Source organism: Desmodus rotundus, chromosome 11 (genome assembly GCF_022682495.2).
Source record: "Desmodus rotundus isolate HL8 chromosome 11, HLdesRot8A.1, whole genome shotgun sequence".
NCBI classification, from domain to species: domain Eukaryota; kingdom Metazoa; phylum Chordata; class Mammalia; order Chiroptera; family Phyllostomidae; genus Desmodus; species Desmodus rotundus.
The window spans coordinates 8,823,322-8,840,042 of record NC_071397.1 but is presented as its reverse complement, the minus strand read 5'-3'; the positions used below and the strand labels follow the sequence as shown (position 1 = coordinate 8,840,042).

The window sequence follows — 16,721 nt, the reverse complement described above, 5'->3', positions numbered from 1 at the left end:
AATCGTGTCAGCGCAAAGGGATGACGCATTTCCGGTCTAGCCCTCTGGCCTGCTACTGACAAAAGACAGCACCGTAGCTAGAGCTGGGTACGGAGTCCGCGAGACAGTTATCACTCTGGGGCCGATCGCCCTCGAGCTCTGCAAGAGGAGCGATGCCGGGTCCTGCCGTCCCTGGTCCGGTCCACCTCCGGCACTCTCCAGGCCTTCGGCTCGTCTAGCCGCTCACATCACACGTGGTCTCTGACTGATCATTTCATTGGCTCAGGAGGAGGAAGCCGGGGATCGAGCTGTCCCAGCTCGGAGTGGGAGCTAACTCAGCAGGGGCTGCGAAGCTTTGGAGAATGGGGTTCCCCAAGAAGTCTCCGTGAAAAGTCACAGAATGCGCGGGCTGAAGAGGGAGTACTGAAGTTTGTCACGTCCTCCCCTTTACCAGGCGTGTCTCTGATTGCACTCAGTCTAGGATTTTTATCGGGGGAGAAGAGTCTCCGTCTAAAGCCTTACAGATCATCCCTCCCCGACTCCCCCTTCACTGGGACGCGCGACTAGCAAATGGTGCAGTGCTTCCTGGTGGTGTCACTGCCCCCAGCTTGCAGGCTTCCGAGGGTCTTGGAGGGCAGAGGAAGGCGCTGGCCAAAGAAAAAGCCTTCAGGTTCTGAATCAGAGGAAGAGGAGCAGGTGGGGCAGGGGGCGTCCTCCTTGGGATCAGTGGGAGTCTCCAGGGGACCCTGCCCTCCCCCCTTGGGTGCCTTAGCCTTGTCCCCTGCTCGGCACTCCTGCTCCGGGCTGGTTCCAAGCAGCCCCCTCTGGGTTTCCTGACTGGAGCTGGCGACAGCGTTGAGAGGTGCTCCGGGGATGGTCGCCAAGTGTAGTGGGTCGCTGTCCCCTCCTTCAACTCTGCCGAGCCCCGCCTCTCCTGTTCCTGGCGGGGTTAGACACGCGTATCTCAGAGCCCAGAATCCTCGCCCAGACTCCGGCGGGGCGGCCCTAGGTAGCTAGGCCCAGCCTCCCGCACCGCCCCAGGGCGGTTCGCAGGGCGGTGCGCCGGGCGGCCGCCGCCGCCAGTCCTCTCCAGGGCTCCCCGCCCCTCCCCACCTCCGCCCACCAGAGGGCGGCCGCGCCGCCAGTCCAGGAGTTAGTCCGGCGCCGCAGCCTGAACCGCTGCGCGGGGTGGGCTCGGGAGGCCCTAGGAGAGCTCCGGCCAAGGCCAAGAATGCGCGGTGAGAGCTGCGAACCCCGAGGCTCGGGTCTGGGGCATGCTGTTGGAGGACGGGGGGCACTGCTGGAGGGACGGGACGGCGTGGGACCGGGGCGAGGGTTCCAGACCGGGAGAACTCCCTCCTCTACCCAGCCCAAGACGCTTCCCTCTTCCCCTTAGATCTGCACCTTTCCTCCCTTACCAAGGGACGGCCTTCCTTCCAGTGTCGCGGCTGGGGTGGAGCCGACAGCCGAATAACGATTCCTAAAGCAACTGGGGCAGCACGGGCCGCCCCCCTGCAGGGCATAACGTCCTCCGCCCAAGGGCCCGGCGCAGTCTTGGCAGCAGAAGTGGTTTTCGTGCCAGCGCTGTCCCTCTGCCTCAGTGCAGCGCCGGGAGAAGATCAGCTGGGAGAGGGAGAGGGGAACGGCTCATTCATTCACTCACTCATTCATTCATCCAATAACCACACCTTATAGCCAGTTAGCGCTAAAGCACCGCTACGGACATTCCCATTCGATCAACTCAACCACTCTCCGACGCAGGGAGGGCTGATTGGCTTAGCCAGGATCCCCCAGCTAGCTGGTGGCACAACCTAAAGTGCGACCGGGTCGCCTGGACTCCCAAAGAGGGTTCCGCGCTGCCACTTATGCTGACATTAAGGCAGTTCCCCTCATGATCAGGCACAGCACTGGGCACCCAGTATACTGATGGGAACATCTGTCCAAGAGTCCCCGCTCCAGAGAAATTCTCTCAGTCGCAGAGAATATGGGGGAGACTGCCTGCGGTGGGGGAGGGTGCAAAGGTCCCACACGCTCAGAACTCGAGTCAGAGCAACAGGAACCAAAGGTCCCAGGCTGGTGCCTTGTTCTCCCTACTCCACTCCCTGATACCGGGAGAGGTGTTCCCTTACGTCCTGCTGAGTTGGACCCTGAACAGACCCTCCACTCAGAGCTGTACCTGGTCACAAGCAGGGCAGCGTGGCCTGAGCAGCTCAGCATGATGACGGCCGCAGTAGAGATGGCCATCGTGGTAGAAGTAGATGAAGTTTATCAGGGCCTGGCCACAGGCCTGGCAGGCAAAGCAAGCCCGGTGCCAGCAGTGCCGCTCTCCTGCCAGGGCTGCAAACACTCCATATTCCCCCGGTCTCAGCAGCTCCCTGCACTGCCAGGCGGGGGTGCTGGCTGGTCAGAGGCTGCACCACCCTCCTAGCTTCCCTCTTGGCTCTTGCATCCCAACCCACCTCCTCCGCAGGCTCACCAAGAACCCCCAAACTTGGCTGCCTTTTTTCTTAAGGTTTGCCAAACTATCAATCCCCAACCCCCCTTTTGCCATTAGAGTCTCAGAAGCTAGCTCCTTCTGCAGTACTGAGAGGGCAAAGAGTGGAGGAAGGGGAATATTGGGGCGGGGGTACTACATACCTTCTCACAGGTGCATTCTTTGAACTTGGGAGGTACCAAATGCGCAACCCCCTGTCCCAGGGCCTCCCGCCTCCGCTGGGCACAGAAGAGCCGCAGCTCAGCCAGCTCCTCCTCACCAAGGGCCAGGCAGTATTGCTCCTGCAGAAACAGGTTCCACTGTGCCAGGGAGAGCCCCAGCAGGCAAGATGGAAGTCTGAGTGGAAAGAGAAGGCTCGGAGGAAGGTTGTAGAACCCCAGGGAGGTGCAGGCAATAACAGCATAGAAGGGTGTTGAGATGGAAAGGGAAGAGGGACACAGTGCCAGTAAATCCTCCTCAGTCCTACTGCCCCCATCCCACCCAGGAATGGTCATCACTCCTGACATCATCCACACAGCGCTTAGCCCGGTCACCGTGTATTTAGGTCCTTGCTCCCAACGGGCCGCAGCTCAATATCACTCCCCAGGGTGTTTTCCCCATTTATTCCGTATTCGCCCGCCTTGTCTTCCCAGCTGAACTGTAAGCCTTTGTTTAGACTAGGCACACAGAGGGCCTCAATAAACACTTGACCACACTCCCTGCGTTTGTACATTCCATTATTTGTTTCCAAAATCGTTCATGTCCATTTTCTCATTTGCTCTTCAGGTAAGCACTGTGGTGGGCAGCACAGCCGTCGTGTAGAGAAGTGTACCCATTATGTAGAAGTGAAAATTCAGGCTGGGGTGGGGGAATGGGACTGACTTCCCCCAATTAGTGGCACAGCTAGGCCTTAAGTCCATGTTCCCTGACTTCTGGACCAAGGTTCTTCAACAGTATGGAAAGAGAGGGAGGCTGGGGAGAGGGACACCCACATCGCTGTCCTGTGGAGGCAGCTGCTGCAGGAGCTTCCGGAGCCCAGGCCAGCTGGCGGCTGGGTGGGTGTCCAGGTCAGGGAGCCCCCGGGGCAGAACTGCAGGATGCTGAGGAGACACGTCAGAGGACGAGGAGTGGAGCCAGGTTTCCCTTCTTTCCCCTCTTTCCTTCCCTTCTCTCTGCCACCTCCTCTCCAATCCGGAGCCACATCTAAGCACCAGCCCCCCCCCCCCCCCCCCCCCCGCTTAGACAATTAACTTCAAGACCCCTAGGACAGCCGATCCACCCCTGAATTTGCAGTCAAATTGGTGGAGGCTGGGGAGGCCTCACAGCCCAAAACTGCTTCGCCTCTTACTCTTGAAATCACCCTCTCACTCAGGGCGGAGCCCCTCAGGTCTGCTTAGACAACACAGACCCCCAGGAGAGGCCATGTGTATTCATGTGAACACACTTAAAGTCGAACTCTCCCGTCCTGAGGGGCTGTAGAAATGGGCTCCTGCGAGGGGAGAAGGGCCACAAGAGGCTGGGCACAAAGGCTCACTCTGCCGGCTGGTGGAAAGGGAGGCGGTCCGAAGGGTGGGGGCACGTTGATCTCATATGAAAAGGTAGGGTTCCTCCTACCTGAGCAGAAGCCTCCTCAGGGTCCTCCTCCGGCGAGTGGCCCGGCTCACTGCCTAAGTTCGCTGGCGGACCTGGCTCCTGAGCGGTGCGGCTCTCCCCTTGGTGGGGCCAGCCAGAGTTCAGCACCGACATCGGTGGCAAAGTCTGCCCAGAAAATAACAAGAACATCTCCCGTTTATTTGGTCCTTACAATGTGCTACTAAGCAGTACTAAGTGCTCTACAGACGTTATCTCGTTCAATAACCAAGTGAGTTAGGTGGTATTTTTGTCTCCATTTTACAGGTAGCCAAACTGAGGCTGGGGGAGCGTAAATGACATGCCGAAGGTCATATAGCTAGTCAGCGGCAGAGCCAGATGTTGAGGCCAGGCCTTTTGGCTCCGGAGTTTCTGAAACTCAAGCTGTGGGGTCTCTCAAGATTGGAATGGAGGAAAGAGGAGGGCATTCTGCCCTTCCCATGAGCCTTTGGGCAGACTGGTCCCTTCTTCCCCACCTCCCTAGCCTTCGTGCTCACCATTCCTCATTGTGTGTTATGAGGCCAGCGAGCCTGCTTCCTCCCCGCTCCCTCCACAGGCCCCAGATTTCCAGCTGTAGGCTTGAGCCCAGTGAAAGGACCACTTCCCCAGAAGCCCTTCTCAGCCTCTCTGGTCCATAACTGTTCTCCTTTCCCTGAGCTCCAGAAGTAAGTACAACTAGTGTACCAAGGTTTAGCACATAATTTTCTCTTTGCTCCTTGTGTCTCCCTCAGCTCCTCATCTAGTCCATAAGCTCCGCCAGGTCAGAGGAAAACTGTGTGTTTCCATCTTCCGTCTACAGCAGCAATTTCAGGGGACAATTCTAAGTGCCTCTTCGGCCCTCCTCTGGGCAAGCCCTGGTATGACCACAGTGTCTTGGGAGTAGGGGGGTGACCACTGAGGTAGAAAAGGAACGAGCCCTGCCCACAAGGAGCTCCTAGCCTAGTAGGTAAGACAGAGCTGAAACCAGGCGGAATGGGGCTAGAGGTCTGGGTGTGTATGCACAGCACCATAGGAAGACAAATAACCAGAGCAAACTTTTCTGTTTCCTCTGTGCCAGGGGCAATTCTAGAATTTTACTAATATAATCCATCCCCACAACACTCCTATCAGGTAGTTTCTGTTATCCCGTTTTATGGTCGAAGCGAACTGAGGTTAATTACCTTGCCCAGGGTCACATTGGAAGGCTAAGGGGAGCTTTAGGAAATGATTGCCTCTGAGAGCTGGGACGGATTCTGACTGGCAGCAGGGCACAGGAGGGCATCACAAATCCCTGGCCTCTAGAACACCCGGCTTTGGGGGTGGGACCAGTGTTTGGACTCTTAACAGTTATACTGCTTCCCAACCCCCGGCCCCACTCAGCACCCCCTTCAGATGCCCTGTGCCACCCTTGCCTGCTTCCTGGCCCCACACCCACCTGTTTCCTTCCTGCTCTGTCCGTCAGGTCAGGTTTCCTGTGGAAGGCAGCCAGGATGGGCCATTCACACTCAGGGCCAGAAGTAGCCACTTCCTGGAACAGCAATACCCCTGCTCCAGGCAGCAAGAGATGCATGGGGGACGAAGTCGCACAGGAAGAGGGGGAACACCTTGGGCCCCAGAAGGGGACTTGAACCCTCTCTTCCAGGTTAGTTCTAGTTTGCACGAAATTGTCCCACACAGAAACAATGCTCAGAAACCTTGCCCCTCACCCATCGCCCACAAAGGCGGCCTAACTCCCCCTTTGCTTAGCCCTGGACCCCGCCTTTCTAACATGCTGATTCCTTCCAGAATTCCCCTCCCCCTGGTCCCCTGAGACCAGGGACAAGGCTGAACCCCTCTCCTGCCAGCGCGCAGGTGCAACCAGGCTCACGGAGTTCGACCTTCCCAACCCACCCCTGCCCTAAAGAGCAAAGCCTGAGCTCGGAAGGTTTCCCCGACGGTGAGAGGGAGCAGTGGAGAGGTGACCGTTCCAGCCAAGTACCCTCTGGGTAGATTCCCAATTTTTTTTTCTTGGACTTCGCGCCCCCATCCCTTGGAGGCGGGGCGTGGTGTAGTGTAGAGCCAGCTGGGGTTCCCACTCTGGCTGCTGGGAGTTCAGAGAAGCGGACGGGACTCCGCTGGGTTCTCACCGTCGCCGCGCGCTGGTGTCTGGGCCGTTCCGGACAGACCGCACCGTAGTGCCCCTCACTCAGTCCCCACCCCGAGGCCCAGCGCCCGCCTCCGCCCGCCCCGGGAGCGCGGCCCTTCCTCTCCCACGCCCTCCGAGGGCCGGTAGAGAGGGACGGCTCCGGGAGGGGCCCGGGCTGCAGACTCGGGAAAGCCTTTGTGGGGTCCCAGGGTGGAAAGTGTGCAGGCTCCACTGTCCTGCACGAACATGGGCTCAGTGCCGGAGCGGCGCCCTTTCGGGCGCCAAGCGGACACCCAGGAACCTCGTTTATAACCGGTCCTCTGACACTCGCGGAACGGAATGCCTTTCCAAGCACGCAGGTCCCCCCACAGCCCCTCCCTCCGGCCTTCTAGTCCCGCCCCTTTCTGTGTCCCACCCCTCCCAGTTCCCTCCCCGTTCTCCCCAGGAGGCCCTCCGCCCCTTCCCTTTCCTCGGCCTCTTTCCTAAGTCTCTTGTACCGCCCTTTTCTCTTCCACGCCTTTAGACCCTTCCCCCACCTTTTGTGTTTCTCCCTCCGACCCCCGTCCCTTTCTGCTCCGGGAGTGGAAACCTCCGGTCCCACTACTGGTCCCCTCGGTCCCGCCCCAGGCCCCGCCCCCCGACCGGGAGCGCTGGGCCGCTGGCCAGGAGCGCCCTCTGGCGGGTGCACATGCTCCCTGCTCCCGACTGCAAAGTCCTCCAAAGGGACCTTCTAGGCTGCGCGCCGGTCGCCCCTAGCGGGTCCGCCCGCCCGCAGCGTCTCGTTGGTGCTGCTGCTGACCTCCAACCCCGTGGCCGCGGGGCGGGGCAGGGAGACCTTAGCTCCCGGCGGCCGGCGGCTGCTGCAGCGGGACCCGGGAGCGGGGCCCGGCGCCGCCCGGGCCGCGGGGCGATGTGAGTGGGGCGCGGCGGGGCGGGGACGTGGCGGCTCCACAGAGGCCGCACCGCGCCGCGCTGCAGTCTCCGCTCCCATCTGCGGAAATCTCGGGCGGGCGGGGCAGGTGGTGGAGCCCCGGGGCTGGGGGCTGGGATCCGGGGACAGCGCGCGGACCCGAACTCCCCCATTCCTTCTCTAGAAATCTCCCCGACAACCCCGCAACCTAAATGCCTCTCACTCCTCAGAACCACCCCACCCCCACCCCCGACACACCTTCGCACGTCCAGTTGCCCTCAGAACCCCTCACTCCTGCGAATTTACGATCTGCCCACAGAGCCACATTCTCTCCTGGATGCCCGAAAATGCTTCCATCGCCCTGAAATTCCTCTGAATCATCATACCGTCTCCCCATTCTCCTTGCACCATATTCAAATCCAAAAAACTGCCCACGTTTCCCCAGCCCTCTCATATATTTTGAGTACTCGTAAGCTCCTCTTAACTCCTGCCCCCAATCCAAACCCATCCCAGACCAGAGCCCCCTTCTCATGCAGTGTAATCCCCGTCATTTGGCTGTCGTGAAATGTCCTGATGATCTTAGAGAGAAGGGGACAGGAAAAGGTGCAATGCCCTCCTCCCTGTAGTTGGTTCTTGTTTCACCCCCAGACTCCTTGTTGGTTGGCGGCTCGAGCTGCAGTATTTTCCCAGCCGCTTGTCTTTGAGCAGTGCACACCTCCTTCAGCCTGTTTCCACCTTCCAAGGTGGCAAAAAGCCGGACCAAGGGGGTGGGGGTCCTTTCACCTGGGAAGTTTCCCAAGGATGCCGAGCACAAGGGGCCCTGGGAAAGGACAGTGTTTTTCCAGAGAGGAGGGTGGGATCTCAAGAGTCTCCAGGGTCCTGGCCTGTCAGTTTGTCTACCTGGCCCTAGATCCCTGAAGCTTTGGTTTATTGTTAGCATTTGTGTTAAAATGTTAGGCCTTTCAAACCTTGGGGAAGAGAAAATCTAAAAAAGCTTCCAAATGTGAGATTGTCCTGAAAATGGAAAAATTTTGTGAGGTTTGTCCACATACTTACCTCTAGAGGTTATTTAAGCTGCAAAGCTCCACAGTTTACAAATATTTCCCTTAAAAACTAAGGCCTTGGGGTGGGAGTTGTGGGTGGTGGTAGGGGGGATTGACTTGGCAGTCTCCCAAGTACTTAGTAGCAACAAAACAGACTACAGTATTAGTTTCTGAATCTTAAGCTAGCACTTTTTCCAATCTGTCACAGTGTCTCTTGGAGAAACCCCGTTGCAAAGTTCTGTGCAAAGGTGAGGTGGTGGTTTTGGTGTTGGTTGTAGCAGGATTCAGGTGGGGTCTGGAGGCCACTGAAAAGGTCTTGGGCGGCCTCAGACTTCAAACACGTTGATGCTAGGGGAGTATCTTCCCAGGGCTTATGGAGCTCAGAATTTGTGGTCCCTTTGCCCTTGATCTTGCTTTATTCGTTGGTGTTTCTGTCCCATTAGGATCTGGAACAGATATCCAGGTGGCATGGACTGACAACAAGTCAGTCTCATTAACAGTTGGTGAGGATGGAACGTGTCCACTAACCTGTGGTCTCTGTCTTCTCTGCTAGGTGAACCCCAGGTGTGTCCCGGAGGGATCCAGGTGACGTCTCTGCAGACCACTAGCCATGATGCCCCACCAAGAACAGAGGGAATAAAGTGGGGGTTCTTCCCCATGCCCCTCCAATGGTCAGTTCCCTGATGGCCTGGGTGAGGTGAGAGCTGTGTATAGGAGCCACTTTCCTGGAGTTTCCCAAGTTGGGAGGAATGGAGGGTGCAGGTCAGGCTTGAGCAAGGGCTTTATACCTTCAGTGGTAGTTCTAGAAGGATTTGTAATCCTACCCATTTCTTGAAGCAACTTGCAACCCCTTAACTTCTGGTTGGAATCAGTGCATGTGTTTGCTTGCTCCCTTCGGTCCCTCAAGCCTGGTGGCACCCTCTCCATCCTTGGCACAAGTCCTGCTATTCTGACATGCAGCCCAAGTGCCATAATCTTGGAGGGAAAAGCCAAGAATATGTCTCCCCTTTGTCCAAAAGCAAACCTGGCATTTTTTTAATGAAGAAATGCCTAATCAAGGTTATAAAAAGTGTGCTCTGTTGTATTTTTATTTATTTTTCTTTGTTTAATCCTCACCCAAGGATATGTTTATTGATTTTAGAGAGAAAGGAAGGGAAAGGGGGAGAGAGGGAGAGAGAGGGGAACATCCATGTGAGAGAGAAACATCGATCAGTTGCCTCCCATATGCACTCCGACCTGGGATTGAACCCTAAACCTAGTTATGTGCCCTGACCGGGGATCGAACCTACAATCTTTTGGTGTATGGGATGATGCTCCAACCAACTGAGCCATCCAGCCAGGACAAAAAAAGCGTGCTCTGTTTTACATGTTCAGTCTTCTGAGTGCATCTTTCAACCGTAATGTAGCACCTCATAAGACGAGAACATCCAATGATAAAGTTGAGGTGGATGTTGGGATGGTAGTGAGGGAGGAAGAGAGGGTTTGGATGGTATGGGAAGAATGAGGTGGAAAAGGAGAAAAGTACAGGCTAAAGTGTCTGGGACTCCCAAACTAATTTCTTTGCTGAATCTGGACAAGGCCCCAGGTCGGCACCCAACTCCTTCTGATGCAGGTTGCTTCTTCTGGGTCCCTGCTTTTTTTTTGTTTACGTTTTCCTTGCTGACCTGGCCACCCTTTCCAGTCACTACATCAGCTAAAACCCTATGTACTTCTCAAGGTCTAGATCAAATGATGCATCTGAGAAGCTCTTTCCATACCCCTGGCAGCATTAATCTTTAACATACCCTAACCTGAGTTAATGTTTATCCCTTGTGTGTCTGGCCCTGGGTTGAGAGTGGGAATTTCTTGAGAGGGCAACGGTGCCATATATTCCCTTGGGCAGAGTAAGTGAGCACCGTGAGGTGGTCCTGCCAGTTTCCTAGAGCAGGACTTTGTGGAACTGGCCTTGATGACTTTCTTATCTCTTATGCTTTTCCCTAGGGTGGGCTCGCTGCTCTGACACCATGGGGAGCTGCTGCAGCTGCCTGAATAGGGACAGCATCCCAGACAACCACCCCACCAAGTTCAAGGTACCCACAGCCCCCTCTCCTGAGTTTCCAGCATGGTCTGCTGGTCTCAGGCCTCGAGCTGTTGAGTTGCCTCAGCCTCTCTAGCGAAGGCGAAATGAGCCCTGGCTGGTGTGGCTCAGTGCCGGCCTGTGAACTGAAGGGTCACCAGTTCAATTCCTGGTCAGGGCACACGCCTGGGTTGTGGGCCAGGTACCCATCTGGGGGCATGTGAGAGGCCACCAGTAGATGTTTCTGTCACACATCGATGTTTCTCTCCCTGTCTTTCTGCCTCCCTAACCTCTCTAAAGTAAATAAAAAAATAAAAAGAAGGTGAGCCCTGGCTGGTGTAGCTCGGTAGATTAAGCTCCAGCCTGTGAACCAAAGGGTCACTGGTTCGATTCCCAGTCAGGGTACATGCCTGGGTTGCCGGCCAGGTCCCCAGTGTGGGCCATGCAAGAGGCAACCACACATCGATGTTTCTCTCCCTCTTTCTCCCTCCCTTCTCCTCTGTCTAAAAAGAAGCAAATAAAATAAATAAATACAGTAAAAAGAAGGTGAAATGGCAGGCTGAGACTGCGGGCTCATAAAGACTTCTTGAGATCAAGCCCTCTGAGGTGGCCTGGGGAAAAGGAGCCGAGGCCACTGTCGTTCGTTTGGCTCTTGGTACTACCAGGACGGAAGAAATGCTGTAATAACAGTAGCAAAATATGTGATTTTAGGTAATTCACTCCTGCCGTATTTAAAACAGTGCTTAACACACGGCAATCACCGCGTTAGCAGTGTTTGCTGCTTGCTTTGCGGAGCTAAGGCCAGGCCCAGTGGACCTGTGGGCCTGCGCCTGCTGGTCCCTCCCACCTCCAGACAGGGCAGAGGAGACCCCTCGGGACTCCCTGCCTGTTGGGGCGCAGGTTTCTGCTGCTCACCACAAGAGGGAGCCCTCAGAGAGATCCTGCAGTTGGGGAGTTGGTGGAGGCAGTATATATGTGTTCTTTTGGGGCTTGATTCTCTCAGGGTCTTAAGTAATCCTGTGGCATTCTGCGGAGTCTGTGGTGAGTCAGGTGAGCCCCTCAGTCCCCCAGCTCCAGCCCTGCATCGGCAGCAGGCCTCTCAGTAGCTCAGGGACCACACATGTACTTGTTACTCATCACTGACCCTCTGTCCCCTACCCCCAGGTGACGAATGTGGATGATGAGGGGGTGGAGCTGGGCTCCGGGGTGATGGAGCTGACGCAGAGCGAGCTGGTGCTTCACCTGCACCGGCGTGAGGCTGTCCACTGGCCGTACCTTTGCCTGCGGCGCTACGGCTATGATTCCAACCTCTTCTCCTTTGAGAGTGGTCGCCGGTGTCAGACGGGCCAGGGTGAGTACCAGCCCCTGCCCCGTGCTAACACAGGGGCACCTGGGTCAGTTGTGAGGCATGGAAGTGACGGTGCAGAATAGGCAGCTGTTGCCCAGTGGTAGGAAGGGTCGTGGCCAAGAGCACCAGCGTGTTAATGCAGAACTAAATGGACTCCCAGGCCAGTGCTCTTCCACTTCCGTCTTTGCAGCTCTGGCCTGGGTCCCTTTGTGGGGCATTCGCTGCACAGCCCATGCCAAACAGCTAGTGCTCCCAGGCCAGAGCCTGCTTGGGAGAAGCAGCTGGTTCCTCCTCCCTCTGTTACTCCAGTGTCAAGGGTTCCTGTTGCCCCCTGGGTAGGAACATTCTTTCCTCTGAGCCCCCAGCTTGTATACCCCAGAGCCCATGAGTAACAAAAGGTTTGCAGGAGGCTCTGGTTTCCTCGGGGCTGAGTGACTTGGGAATGATAGATTTGGGTAGGTCTCTTGGGTCCCCATGTATGGAGCAACCCTCAAGAGGCTTATTTTTGTCCCTCGTCACCTGTGAGCAGTGGAGTGTGACATATTCTTCCTTCCTCCCCCTTCTCCCCGGAGCCAGAGGTTAGGGAGTGGTGGGCTGTGCCGTGAGGTCAAGGCTAGAGGCTTCTCTTTTAGGGCCAGGTACAAGCTCTGCAGAAGGAGCCCTGCCTGGGACTGTGCAGGTGAAATGAATGAGCTCCTTTTCCGAGGCTGCTAACAGTCAGTCTCTCAGGTTGTGTTGCCTGGGGGAGCTGCCCCCGCTCCAGCCTCTGACCCTTGGGGCTCCTGAGGCACAGGCAGTTTACACTGGCTGAGCTGAGACAGGGGAGGAAGGACCTTCCCTGCTCCTGGCGGTGTTTGATCCATACTTGGGGTCCTGGAGGGGCTGCCATAGGCCCCAACACAGGGTTCTCCCAAATCTTCAAGCTTTTCCAGCCTTTTTTAGCCCTTGACATACAACAGCTTGCCAGTGTAGTCGTTTTTTCTCTGCCTCCATCCTTCTTGTCCCATTCCTACAAACGTCAGCTATCCCACACCCCAGCCTGGCTTTGTCTGTCTTTGTTGTGGATGTTTGCACACACCCCAAGTAGCCTCCCCTGAGTCCCGGGCCCCACTGTGCTGGGGTGGTTCGGAATCCCAGACTGGCACAACACCCTGAGGGCATCTCAGGTCCCCGGAGTCACAGGTGCTCACTCAGCCCAGTCCTGTGACCCTGGGCCTTTGAGTCCCCGCATCAGAGTTTGAGGGGCTACTTGGTGGCTGTGCTGAGGAGCCACACGATTGTTTTGCTGTATTTGTCCTTTAGCTAGTCAGCCTGCCCTTTCTTCCTTGGGGTCAGGGGCGTGTACACGGTGGACATTGGCTCTCTGGCCAGGGTCTGGGCTTAGTATCACTGGGCTAAGTACCCAGTGAACAAGCAGTGAACAGAACAGACCCTCTCCCCTCAAAGAGCTTCGGGCACAAGGCTGAGGACTGGAACCCTGAGCGGAGCTCGCTTGTCTGGGGAGCGAGGGGTAGCAGGCAGAGGGAGACGGGGGCAGCGTGTGGGCAGTGCCGCTCATGTAATACTGCCCCTCTCACTCTGATTCCCTCTTCCTGCACCTCTGTACACATACACCCTCCGGGAAATGATTCGACCCCAGAGGCACGTAGCTGAAGTATGAGATCTCAAGACGGAAATCGCTTGCGGGAGGACAAGGGCAGGGTGCTTGGGCCCAGCTCCTCCCATTTTAGGGTGTGCTGGGAGGGTACTCAGGGTGAGAGGGGCTCCCCCTCTTCCCCGCAGGCCTGGGACTGGGGCTTAGGGATATTTCCTGAGCTCTGTGCCCCAGTTTAGCCTCTGTGGCTCTTCCCAATTGGGCACAGGGCAGAGCAGCCTCATTTCTTCCTCTCCTGCTTCAGGGATATTTGCGTTCAAGTGCTCCCGGGCCGAGGAAATCTTCAACCTCCTTCAGGATCTGATGCAGTGCAACAGCATCAACGTGATGGAGGAGCCGGTCATCATCACCCGCAACAGCCACCCGGCCGACCGCGACCTCCCGCGCACCCCCCAGCCTCCCAACGGTGAGGAAACCCCTGTCCTTGGTACCCCAGTACACACTCACGCACATGTGCACACACACACGTACAGACATTCACACACATACACGTAAGCACAGGCCCAGGAAGCACCGACCAGTCTTGGAGGCCCGAGGCAGGTAGGCAGGTAGGCAGGTAGGGGGATGGCTGGGTGAACCAGCCTTCCAGGACCGGTGACCGTCATCAGAACCACTCCTGTGGATGGGTAAGACCTGACCTGGGCCAGTTAGGTGACTCCAGCTGAGGCTGGGGAGTCCTGGAATTTTTATCGACTAATGGTGAGGGAGCAGACAGGAAGACATTGGATTTCCATAGGAATGGCCGTCTGGAGCCTTTTTGCTTCCCTCCTCCCATCCACTGGGTCAAACCCATGTACCTGTATTGTGCCGTGTATAATGCGCACCCACATTTTTGCCCAGACTTTCAGGGAAAAAGTCTTTCATTTAAGTTTTTTAATTCAATTATTTATTTATTTATATTTAGATACTTGTTTTTTGTAAAGGAATTATAAAGGAATTTTAGTATTTATCTTTGAACACATTATGGTACGAGAAATTTTATGTAACAGGTAATTACAAAACACAAGAACGAATACAAGGTGTTTCAGGTACTATACACATACAATGCGCATCCTTATTTTTCTTTCAAAAATCTGGGCAAAAAAGTGCGCATTATATGGCAAAATCCAGTACCTTTCCCAATGGATGGTGCAGGCATCTCCGCCCAGGACCATTTCCTGGAGAGGTTCCCACCTCTCCGCTTGTTCGTCACTGAGTGCGCACCGCGTGCCTGCGCTGTGCTCTGCACTCCGTGGGCTGGCGTGTCGGGGACAAAAGGAAATGGGAGCACAGCCCTGGTTTCAAGGAGCTTCCCGGGTGCTCACTGGCAGAGCTAGGATGAGGCAGAGGGGCAGTCCCGTGGTGACAAGGTGTGCCTTAAGTGTTTCAGGTAAGGCTGTGAGGGGGGAAGTGTTACAGGGTTCAGGCTGAGCTTTGAGGGAAAGGATGGGGTTTGAAGGACAGAAAGGTGACAGATGATGGGGGACCACTGGTTCAGCAAGGCTAACTACTTTGGGGTCCTGGAAGCATCTCCCTTCCAACTGGAGGAGCCCCAGGATGCTGCACACGGGGTTGCAGGTGGGTTAAGGACCCCTCTCACCTGGGCTCGTCTCCTCCGTGCCCAGCTCTAGGCTATAACATCTCCAGCTTCTCCAATGGCTTCCCTGGATGCCCGGGAGAGGGCCCGAGATTCTCAGCACCCCAGCGCCCCTCAACAAGCAGCCTTCGACACCCCTCACTTGGGGAGGAGTCCACCCATGCCCTCATTGCTCCTGATGAGCAGGTGAGCAAGCAGCTGCCCTGCCTCTCCCTGTTGGTCTGGGTGGGAATGGAGGTCAGGAAACAGGGCACCTCCTCCCAGTAAGGATGCTGGAGGGAAGACAATCTGTAGGGTCCCTTCCTTTCCCCAGAAAGGGAGGCAGCGAGTCCCTTCTGCTCTCCCTCCTCCCTGCCCTTGGACCCCCTGCTTCATTTGGACTTTTCCCCCTCAGTCCCACACTTACGTCAACACTCCGGCCAGTGAGGATGACCACCGCACAAGCCGGCACTGCCTGCAGCCGCTGCCCGAGGGTCAGGCACCCTTCCCCCCACAGGCCCGGGGCCCCGACCCACGTGACCCACAGGCGTTCTGGCAGCCGGGCCAGGTGAAGTTCGTGTTGGGCCCCACCCCTGCACGGCGGCACGTGGTGAAATGCCAGGGCCTGTGCCCCGCCCTTCGCGAGCCGCCTCACCACAACAACAACGAGGGCCCCTCTGAGTGCCCGGCCCGGCCCAAGTGCACCTACGAGAATGTCAGCGGGGGGCTGAGGCCAGGGGCCAGCTGGAGACTGAGCCCAGAGGAGCCGGGCTGGAACGGCCTTGCCCACCGGCGGGCCGCCCAGCTGCACTACGAGAACCTGCCCTCTCTGCCCCCAGTGTGGGAGAGTCATGCCCAACAGCTGGGGGAGGAGGTCGGGGATGATGGTGACTCAAGGGACGGGCTCACACCTTCCTCCAATGGCTTCCCCGACGGCGAGGAGGACGAGACGCCACTGCAGAAGCCCACCAGCACCCGGGCTGCCCTCCGCAGCCACAGCAGCTTCCCTGTGCCACTGACCCGCCGCCGAGGCTCCCCGAGAGTCTTCAACTTCGATTTCCGCCGGCCGGGCCCCGAGCCTCCCAGGCAGCTCAACTACATCCAGGTGGAGCTGAAGGGGTGGGGTGGAGACCACCCCAAGGGACCCCAGAACCCCACGGCCCCCCGAGCCCCCGTGCCCACCGTCGCCCCTGCCCGCAGCTCAGACTCCTACGCCGTGATCGACCTCAAAAAGACCGTGGCCATGTGCAACCTGCAGAGGGCTCTGCCCCGAGACGACGGCACCGCCCGGAAAACCCGGCACAACAGCACCGACCTGCCTGTGTAGGGACGTCCTCAGTCCTCATCACCGCGTCCGCCCCCGCCTCAGCTCCTGTCCTCGGGGACCCACACGCTCCCGGGTTCAGGGGTGCTTTGCAGTAGGGTATTGAGGTGGGATCAGAAGCTTCCCTGTGCTGGCCAGAGTCCCCAAAGGTATCAGCCACTGAGTGGCCCGGTCTCCCTGTTGCGGGGAAGAGGGGCGACCAGGTGCGGAGGGAGCTGCGGTGGAAACTGTGAAGGGTCCGTGACTGCATCTATCGCCCTCCGCTTACGTCCATTTGTCTTACCTGTCGTCTGTCATCAGTGTATTTTTTTGGTTGAAATTTTGAAACATTTTGTACCTGTTGATTTTATTTATCAGTTTATTTTTCTATTTATTGTTTCAAATGTAATTTAACATATTTATTATTAATATAATTATTTTTAAATTCTGGCTTGGCGGACGATAGCGAATTCTTAGGGAGCCCGCTCTAGCATGGTTCAGGGGCGGGGAGGGAAGCCCTAGGGACTTCGGGCTGGGAGATTGGGGTGGCTGTGGTTTTCGTGCGACGTCTCTGACCACCGCCTTTTCCAAGAAGCCCTCGCCCAGGACTCAAAGTTGCCAGCGATGGGTGCTCTGTCCGAGGAAGGCGACAGGACACTGGAGTCCT

General features: G+C 56.9%; 2 protein-coding genes and 1 long non-coding RNA gene across 12 annotated transcripts; 2 read left to right on the top strand and 1 right to left on the bottom strand.

Moving 5' to 3' along the window:
* Positions 1-369: 369 nt before the first annotated feature.
* Positions 370-6,789, bottom strand: PRICKLE4 (prickle planar cell polarity protein 4). 8 transcript variants are annotated; one of them, XM_045193368.3, is made up of 8 exons: positions 6,039-6,531; positions 5,496-5,532; positions 4,067-4,210; positions 3,445-3,552; positions 2,617-2,754; positions 2,156-2,359; positions 1,398-1,602; positions 370-919 (listed from the first exon to the last, which is right to left on the bottom strand). In XM_045193368.3, exons 3-8 carry the CDS (start codon positions 4,196-4,198, stop codon positions 543-545), a joined length of 1,164 nt encoding a protein of 387 aa, XP_045049303.2. In that variant the 5' UTR covers positions 4,199-4,210; positions 5,496-5,532; positions 6,039-6,531; the 3' UTR covers positions 370-542. The 8 variants fall into 8 exon arrangements, with proteins under 8 accessions (XP_045049303.2, XP_045049301.2, XP_045049305.2 ...); XM_045193366.3 differs by lacking the exon at positions 6,039-6,531 and adding an exon at positions 6,722-6,789 and having other exon boundaries at positions 543-919; XM_045193370.3 differs by lacking the exon at positions 6,039-6,531 and adding an exon at positions 6,722-6,757 and having other exon boundaries at positions 543-919; positions 5,496-5,588.
* On the top strand, positions 903-3,167 carry LOC139440369 (uncharacterized). Its single transcript, XR_011650566.1, has 2 exons — positions 903-1,217; positions 1,376-3,167. It is a non-coding gene; the product is annotated as an uncharacterized lncRNA (long non-coding RNA).
* A 151-nt stretch (positions 6,790-6,940) lies between the features above and the next one.
* Positions 6,941-16,504, top strand: FRS3 (fibroblast growth factor receptor substrate 3). 3 transcript variants are annotated; one of them, XM_053914355.2, is made up of 7 exons: positions 6,941-7,097; positions 8,692-8,809; positions 10,119-10,207; positions 11,359-11,545; positions 13,441-13,602; positions 14,801-14,958; positions 15,167-16,504. In XM_053914355.2, the coding sequence occupies exons 3-7, from the start codon at positions 10,142-10,144 to the stop codon at positions 16,076-16,078; spliced, it is 1,485 nt and encodes a 494-aa protein (XP_053770330.1). In that variant the 5' UTR covers positions 6,941-7,097; positions 8,692-8,809; positions 10,119-10,141; the 3' UTR covers positions 16,079-16,504. The 3 variants fall into 3 exon arrangements, with proteins under 3 accessions (XP_053770330.1, XP_053770329.1, XP_053770331.1); XM_053914354.2 differs by having other exon boundaries at positions 8,692-8,835; XM_053914356.1 differs by lacking the exon at positions 10,119-10,207 and having other exon boundaries at positions 8,692-8,835.
* Positions 16,505-16,721: the final 217 nt, after the last annotated feature.

Coding starts and splice junctions, on each gene's coding strand:
- PRICKLE4 (XM_045193362.3), bottom strand. CDS start 5,630: ATGCATCTCTTGCTGCCTGGAGCAGGGGTATTGCTGTTCCAGGAAGTG. Junction 2,755..3,444: donor TGCCTCCACAGGACAGCGAT/GTGGGTGTCCCT, acceptor CTGTTTCTGCAG/GAGCAATACTGCCTGGCCCT. Junction 1,603..2,155: donor GCTGCCCTGCTTGTGACCAG/GTACAGCTCTGA, acceptor TCCCTCTCCCAG/CTGATCTTCTCCCGGCGCTG.
- FRS3 (XM_053914355.2), top strand. CDS start 10,142: ATGGGGAGCTGCTGCAGCTGCCTGAATAGGGACAGCATCCCAGACAAC. Junction 13,603..14,800: donor CACCCCCCAGCCTCCCAACG/GTGAGGAAACCC, acceptor CTCCGTGCCCAG/CTCTAGGCTATAACATCTCC. Junction 14,959..15,166: donor TCATTGCTCCTGATGAGCAG/GTGAGCAAGCAG, acceptor TTTCCCCCTCAG/TCCCACACTTACGTCAACAC.